The 8458-nt window shown below is 47.6% G+C and overlaps 1 protein-coding gene across 1 annotated transcript in view; it reads left to right on the forward strand.

The window, feature by feature from the left end:
• Positions 1-1359, forward strand: part of LOC106816422 — a 5794-nt gene extending 4435 nt beyond the window's left edge. The window contains exon 2 of the mRNA XM_014821043.1: positions 1-1359. Coding sequence (XP_014676529.1) covers positions 50-739 — 690 coding nt within the window. The 5' untranslated portion in view covers positions 1-49 and the 3' untranslated portion in view covers positions 740-1359.
• Positions 1360-8458: the final 7099 nt, after the last annotated feature.

Genomic DNA, 8458 nt, shown 5'->3' on the forward strand with positions numbered 1-8458 from the left:
GCTGGCGTCGCCGGGCGCGTGCAGCGTTAGCAGACCGGTTGAGGACATCATGCTCGTCACCGCCGCCATCGTCATCGTCGGCGTCGCCGTCACGTCGGCGTACGACCTCCACCGACCACCCCGCCAACCGTCACTCGCCAATGACATACGCAAATACGTCGCCGCTCACCGCGCTTATTACAGCAACATCCGCGGCGCCACTGACGACGACTACATCGGCGACATCAGTACCCGCGGCACCGGTGCCGCTGGCGGCGATGCCTACTACAAACAGCTGATCGCCGACTACACGGAACTCTACAACGAGCTGTCAAACCGCAAGGTGGCGCTCTCCGACTCCCAACTCGAGGCGGCCGTCGACGACTGGCGGCAGCAGCAGCAGCGTCGCTCGCTGTTCTCCGCGGCGACGCAGACGCTGACGCTAACGCCGACGCAGATCCGAGCGGCGATGAACGGTAAGCGAGGGCAGCTGGAGACGATGAGCGTCATGGGCCGACCCGGGGCTCTCGTCTCTGAGGTGCAGTACGATACGAAACACAGCGTCAACGCGCAGCCACAGAAGGGAGGCTGGGAGAAGCCGCAGCAGCAGCAGCAGCAACAACAAGAGAGGGAGAAGGGGAACGAGGCGGAGAAGGCGAAGGAACGCGGGGAGAAGGAGTTCATCGGTTCAAACTCGTTCGATTACCTCGGAAGGCCCAATATTAACCCGAAGAAGGGAGTATATGTGACGTATCGATAAATATACGTGGGTAGATTCTGTTCTCTGTATGTGATCTATAGACGGATGGTGGGTAATTTCCATTCTTTGTATATTACCTATAGCTGCATGGGGATTGGACTCTGTTCTTTGTATATAACCTATAGGTATGTAGGGGTGAACTTTGTTTGACTTTATGTAACCTATTAAACTCTGTTCTCTGCTCGTAACATGTAAATGGATCGGATGTTTACTCTGTTTCTCTCTATGAAACGTATAAATATGTGCGGTAAACCTGGCTCTTTTTATGGCACGTGTATGATATACAAAGGTAAACTCTGGTTTCTGTATGTAACCTATGGTGAGAAGCGGCAAAGACTACTACGAAACTACTTAAGGCTCATTCGAATATCGAATCGTGCATTTCGAATTTCGAGCGCAGCCAGCGGTACAGAATCCATATTCTAACTGGTCAGCAACGTTGTAGATAGATGGGGTGGGTGGGGGGGGGCATCGCTACCTCTCTCTCTCTCTGACCCGCCTCCTCTCACATTTCTCTTTTTGTCACGCACTCACACGCTATATACCGCTGTCACACGGGATTGTAATATTTTGTACACACGATTATACATAAGCCGTTGTAATAAACAAATTGAATTCGATATCGACATTTTCTCTTATTTCACAATTCGACTCGCGATCGTTGGCGGCAGTGCCCTCTAGCGAATGAACGATAGCGCTCGACCTCTGCTGGAGAGCACCGCTAGGTGGCGCGCATATCGTCGTGTCATCTCATCGCAGTCGACGGTGGCGCCACGTCGCGGTGTAACGACTGCACGCACGCGCGCTCTCGCCTCGCAATGCGGTCTTCGATGCGGTGGATATTTCTGAGTCGCGCAAATCGATTCAGCGACGTAAGGGAATGCAGTGTGCGGTGTCGCCCGTGTATAGCTGCTGCTGCTGGTGGGGTGGAAATCGCGACGTCTATGCACTTGCGATAACGCTCGCTGTTTATAAGCGACGTATTGATAAGAAACGTCTGCTGTTTAGGTGGGTGCTCTTTCACGGGCGCTTTCAGTCTGGCGTTTACACAAGTACTGCGAGAACGAGTAAATTGCAGCATGACTGTATCGACTTCAGCTGCGAGTGGTCCCCGTGAATAGCAAAAGAGCTCGCATGTCCCGTCAGTTACTGATGGGGTTCCGGGCCACACCGCGCCAAAGCGCCAGAGAGAAGCTAAATAACAGACGTTGTCCCTTTATATTTGAACGATATATGAAGGGATAAAAGGTTGTCGCTTGGTTTACACTGCGCGAATTCTCATCGCGCTGGGGCTCGTTCTCAGAAAGAAAATTAACAGGAATCTTATCATCAACGTTTTCTCGTAGACTGGACCTCTTCTATACACGGTGTACGAGAAACTCGTACATGTTTACAATGTGTTTTTTTGCCAACAGTCTATGAGAAAAAGTTAATGTTAAGACTAATATTATGACTAATTTTCTTTTTGACAACAAGCCCCTCACCGTTTTGTTCGATTCGGTTGCGCAATTCGGATTGGCTATCGGGCGGCGCCTCGCGTCGGTCACGTGACTGGAATGGAACGTCGCCGCGGCGGGCGAGCGAAGGTTGCGAATGACCCACCACGCGGCGCTACTGCTGCTAGCTGTAGATATCTAGCAAAATGATTTGTAGAGACACCGGCGTTGAAAACCAGCTGTTAAGACACGGGGGGTGGAGTTCACTAATACGACGTTAGGAGGATGCCCGCGCATGCGCACTGCATTGTTTTTAATTCGACGCGTGTGGGAAGCAACCCGTCGTCGTAATAGCATGTCGCTAATAATCGAGGGGAGGTCAAGATAGCCCAGCAGCAGAATCGGAAAAAAAGACCATAAATAAGGAAATCGTAGCACCCCCACTACACTTTATGGTTTATTGAGGGTGTACTAATGAATTGTGGGGTCGAGACGATGACCATAGACGATGAGCATAGGCGATGCCGATAGACGATGACGATAGCCGATGACGATACACGATGACGATAGCCGATGACGATAGCCGATGACGATAGAGGATGACGATAGCCAATGACAGGCCGAAGACGGAGACGCCGAATAGAAAGCACTCGTGCGTGTTGTTGATAGATGGAGAAGCGCGCTCGCCACAGAAGTCTTGCCCCACGTACTTGATGCATATTATTAAGAAATTATTTGTTCGACGTCGTTGGAAGCCGACGCTTTGATGGAGCGGAATCGCAGGTGATCTCGCCGTTCGTTCGCTCGCGCGGTTTCGTGTTGAATATAATGAGGCTGTTATGTTGCTTATCTTCTGTGCGCTTCTCTGGGAAGACTTAAGGCGCAAAGCGCATTAGCACGCCGCAAAGTTAAGTGTTTTCGTTTCATGTCGACTCAACTTAATATGTATATATATATATATATATATATATATATATAGAGAGAGAGAGAGAGGCCAGAGAGTGGGCGATAATGAAAGAGAGAGAGAGAGAGAGAATTTCAAAGGCGATTGTTATATAAAATCGTACGAAAATTTGCAATACCACAGTGCTGCGCGTAGTTCCTTCTACTGATATATATATATATATATATATCAAGAGCGTATTAAGTATACTTATTAGACAATAATTATATGCTCTACGTCATGCCCTCATAATTGATGCGCTCTTGATCAATTTATATAAATATCGAGTTATTTCCGAGCACCCAAGGCCCCCTACTAAGCTCTTATTATATCATGACGTCAGCGGATATATGCGCTTGTCAGTATGATTGCTATGCCTACCAGACACTGACTGCTCACTGCGGCAATCAACAGATTATTGATGATGCAACAGCGGGTTTGATGCGAATATTACGGGGCTGGTCAACATATCTGTGTCTATAACGTGCGCATTTAATCTTCGTTATTATATAATGCACACACATCACGCATGCATGCACGCGCGCATGCACACACACGCACACACGCGCGCGCGCACGCACGCACGCACGCACGCAGACACACACACACACACACACACACACACACACACACACACCTTGTCACCACTACGTTCCGTTGCCACAATGTTAGCAATTAGGAGATTACAATATGTGAATAAAACATGAAGATGGCAGCGCGCCATTTGTAATAATTGGTGAATAAAGCCACTATAAACGCGTGAATAAATAATTACTCCCCCGAACTTGATCGCAAAAATCGCGCGCTTCGATTCTTACGTAGGGGCCTACGTACAGGGGTTAATAATGACAAATTGAGATTTTGACAAAAAATGTCATTATTAACTCCTGGTACGCAGTGTCGTGCGTTCGATGCAGTAACACAACAACAAAATGACACGCGCGACACACTCGTGTCACAAGCGCAATCAGACTCGGATTCGTCGTGATCGACTTTTATTCAAATAAAACGACGTTCGAGTGACATTGCAGTGCGCATCCAGGAACGTATGATAATATTTGCGCGCATTAGCGAGTAATTATTTATCGCAGTGATGCTGTGACGGGTGTGTGATTGCCGAAACGTCGATACATGCAATCGTAGGCAAGTTAAAAGCACGATTGACCCAGGATGTGGGCTGCCGTGGACGTTAATAGATATTACTATTTGCAGATGCACTTACCGTCTCTAACTTCCTCCCACACACGCACACACACACACTATTACTGTTTACAGATGTAGTTACCCCTCTAGCTTCCTCGCCCACTCTGTCAAACACACGCGAGCGCGCACACAACACACGCGCACGCGTGCTAATGACCTACACCGCTAATACGTGAGCAGAATGCTAAGAAGGAAAGTGACAAAGCTAGTAATCGGTAGCTATAGCAAGGCGCGGGACATGAATTCATTCAGAAGGCAAATATCCAGAGTGAATAAAGAACCACAAAATTCGTTTTTATTCACACCTGATGATACCGTACAGCGATGTATAACTGCTGATCGATCTGCCGAATCAGTTGGTTATTTTGCGAAAATACAGTGTTTCCTCGCCCACTTCCCTTTCTCCCTACCCTTTTTTATTTATGTAATGTTCCCGGTCAACCATCTACTTCAATTACATTAAAATGACATTAATCGTGTGATTGTACAGCACAAAACATATCTGTACATAATTACAATACTATACAATACAATACAATACAGCATAGCCTACAGCTGTACAAAACTACAATTAGTATTATAGAAACAACATATACCCGTGTGCAAGTTTACAATACTGTGAAGGTACGATAGAGGCATGCATGGACAATTATGATAACATGGATAATAAAATTAGAATATGCCTTATTACAAGACTCAAATACTACGAGGATGTAGGGCCTATCCCAGAGCAATACTACAATATTGTAGCAGTATCAATACTTCTGTAAAAGACTACACTTCTATAAGAATACATCATACCTCTGTTAATAATTGTTGTACTATAGGAATATATCATACCCTGTACAAGGTTACTCTGTATTTCATCTCCTGCTTTAAATTGTATTGCTCTAGCCTGTTATATTAATGTAGGAGTGACGTTTCGATCATCTTGGAATAGGCAGCACCGCTAACGCCCTGAGGGTGACTGTAACATATTATTCTCAACATCGTAAGAATATAGTATAACTCTAATAATGCATCTCGTTCTTTCATTAATTAAAACACACAGCCCATGCGCAAATAAAGTGAGGCGGACATATAAAGCAGAATAAGGCGGTTTCCAAGCTTTGAACAGCACCCCATCGCTGCGCATTTCACAATGCTGTGCGTAACGAGGATAGAAATATTCGAATGTGGTTAGATGGATGGATGGACGGATGTATGAATAGATGGCCGGACGGACGGACGGACGGACGAACGGACGCGGGACGGACCGACGGACGGACGGCGGACCGACGGACGGACAGCTAGATAGCTAGATAGATAGACAGACAGACAGACAGACAGGCACACAGACAGACAGACACGCAGACAGGCAGGCAGACACACAGACAGACAGACAGACAGACAGACCAGCAGACAAGATAATAGATTAGATAGTAGCATTAGATAGATAGATAGATAGATAGATAGATAGATAGATAGATAGATAGATAGATAGATAGATAATAGCAGAATAAATAGATAGATAGATAGATAATAGATAGAATGATATAGATAGATAGTTAGATAGATAGATAGATAGATTAGATAGATAGATAGATAGATAGATAGATAGATAGATAGATAGATAGATAGATAGATAGATAGATAGATATGTATATATCTATTTCTATGTTTTTCTGGTTGTTCCGTTCCTACGGAGCAAATTTTGCTTACTTACGCTACTCATTGTAGCGCCCTCTGTAGTCGAAAGATGTTTACAATGATGTCAGTAAAGCTTCACTTGCCAGTGCTATCCATCCTGACGTCGGACTAGCAGAGGTTGAACTTGGTAGTTATTTACGTAACTAAACATGTTTGCTGAATCGATAATGGGCAACTTTATTTCATTATTTTATCAACTATTTATTTTTAATACGTATTTTTACTGTTTTCTCTAGACAATTAATCTCGACTCTGTCGGACACACGCTCAGTTCGTTCACCTCACACTGTTACGTTTTATTCCGAGTATACGAGTTTACTCCTGTCGCACAGTAGATGGCGTACGTCACGATTATGTTTGCCTCTCGGCTCTTGCTGTCATCTCTTTCGCGGTTTTGACCACGCGTGCGCTGGCGTGCGTGCGCTGGTGAGTGCGTGCCCGCGTGGCGTGGCGTGCGTGGCGTGCTGCCATGCTCCGTAGTACGTGCGGGCGTTGTGTGCGTGGCGTGCGATAGTGAGTGCGTGCGTGCCAGCCGCGCCGTCGTGCGTGGATGCGTTGCGTGCGTGCGTTCCAGCTGCGTGACGTGCGTGGGCGGTGCGTGCGTACGTGTGTCTCGTGCGTGCGAACCTCGCCAACCTGCATGCGTGCGTGCGTGAGTGCGTGCGGGTGTGTGCGTGCGTACGTACTGCGTGCGTGCGTGCCAGGCCGGCGTCGTCGTGCGTGCGTGCGATGGAGTTCATGGGAAGGCGTTGTTTGACCACGTGAGACTACCTACGCTAAAAGGTCGACTGCGTGGCGAAGCTGGCCACCAGGGGGCAGCAGTTCCTGAGGCGAGGAGCTGCTGACGGCGGCATACTGCCGCCGTATTCGAGCTGGTCTCGCATGCGCCAGCGTGCGGCCGGGACGCATGACCAGTGGCCCACCTTGGCTGCGTCAGCTCTGTTCACCATCTGGTAATGTAAGAGTGTGTGTGAGTGTGTGTGCGGGGAGGACGTGGATTTGTGTGTGTGTGTGTGTGTGGGTGTGTGTGTGTGTGTGTGTGTGTTTGTGTGTGTGTGTTTGTTGTGTGTGTGATGTGTGTGTGCTTGTGTGTGTGTGTGTGTGGGCGTGGCCGTGCGTTGCGCGCGCGCGTGTGTGTGTGTGTTTGTGTGGTGGTGTGTGTGTGTGTGCTGTGATGTGGTTGTGTGTGTGTGGTCTTGTTGTGATGTGTGCTGAGCGCGGTGTGTGTGTGCTGTGAGTGTGGTTGGCTTATGTGCGCGTGTGTGTGCGTGTGTTATGTGTCGCGTGGCGCTAAGGTTATTAGAGCTAGGGTTAGGATAAGGGTTGGGTTAAGATTAGGATAAGGGTAGTGTTAGGTTATGGTTAGATTTATGGTTAGCTCTAGGGTTAGCCGTTACAAAGTTAGGGTTAGGACTAAGGGTTAGCGTTAGGGTTAGCGTTAGGAGTAGGGTTAGCGTTAGAGCTAGGTTTAGGATAAGCGTTAGGGTTAGGGTTAGAAATCGGGTTAGAGTGTTAAGCGTTACGGGTTGAGGTGATAGGGTTTGGTTTAGGTGTTGCCTATCCCCACCGGGCGTGGAGGGAGGTCACGTGATAAGCGTTGACGAATGGACTTAAAATCGTTTAACCCTACACGGTAAACACTTCACGTCCAACACCGCCAACACTAACCTCACACGTAATCTATGATATGTATCGCCGCGTTATATAAGGCATTGTATCCACAAAATTAATCTATGGTGTGGGGACAGATTCATCGATGCAAAAACCTTAAACCCTAACCCTAAATGCCTAACCCTAGCCCTAACCCTAATCCTACCTAACCGCTAACCCTAATCCTAAACCCTAAATCCTGAAAACCTTAACCCTTGACCATAACCCTTAATCCTAACACTATCCAACCACTATGTTGCTGCCACGTTGCGGTCCACCTCCCTCCACGCCCGGGGGATAGCATTACCCTTGGTTTTTGTTAGGGTTATCGTTAGGACGTAAGGTTAGCGTAGAGGTAGGGTTCGAGCTAAAAGGGTTACGCCAGGGTTAGTTAGGACTAGGGCTTAGCGATAGATTTAAGATTAGAATTATGGTTAGTGTCTAGGGTTACGGGCTAGGCTAGGGTGTAGGGTTAGGATTAGGGTTAGAGGTTAGGCGTAGGTTTAGTGTAGGTTTTAGCGTTAGGCTTAGGACTAGCGGGTTAGGGTTAAGGATTAAGGGGTAGGGTTAGCGTCTAGGGTTTACGGGTTAGTGTTAGGTTAGCGCTAGGGTTAGCGTTAGGGTTAGCGTTAGGCTTTAGGACTAGGGTTAGGGTTATGGTCGCGACTAGACTCAATGTCGGTTAGCCGACGTTGGCGACGCACCTTTGGAACGAATATGATGCACTCGGTAACGACGACCGTGAATATGACGAATCCAGAGATGATCGCGTAGCTGACGATCGGCTGCTGACGTAGA

Source organism: Priapulus caudatus, unplaced genomic scaffold (genome assembly GCF_000485595.1).
Source record: "Priapulus caudatus unplaced genomic scaffold, Priapulus_caudatus-5.0.1 Scaffold1373, whole genome shotgun sequence".
Lineage (NCBI taxonomy): Eukaryota > Metazoa > Priapulida > Priapulimorpha > Priapulimorphida > Priapulidae > Priapulus > Priapulus caudatus.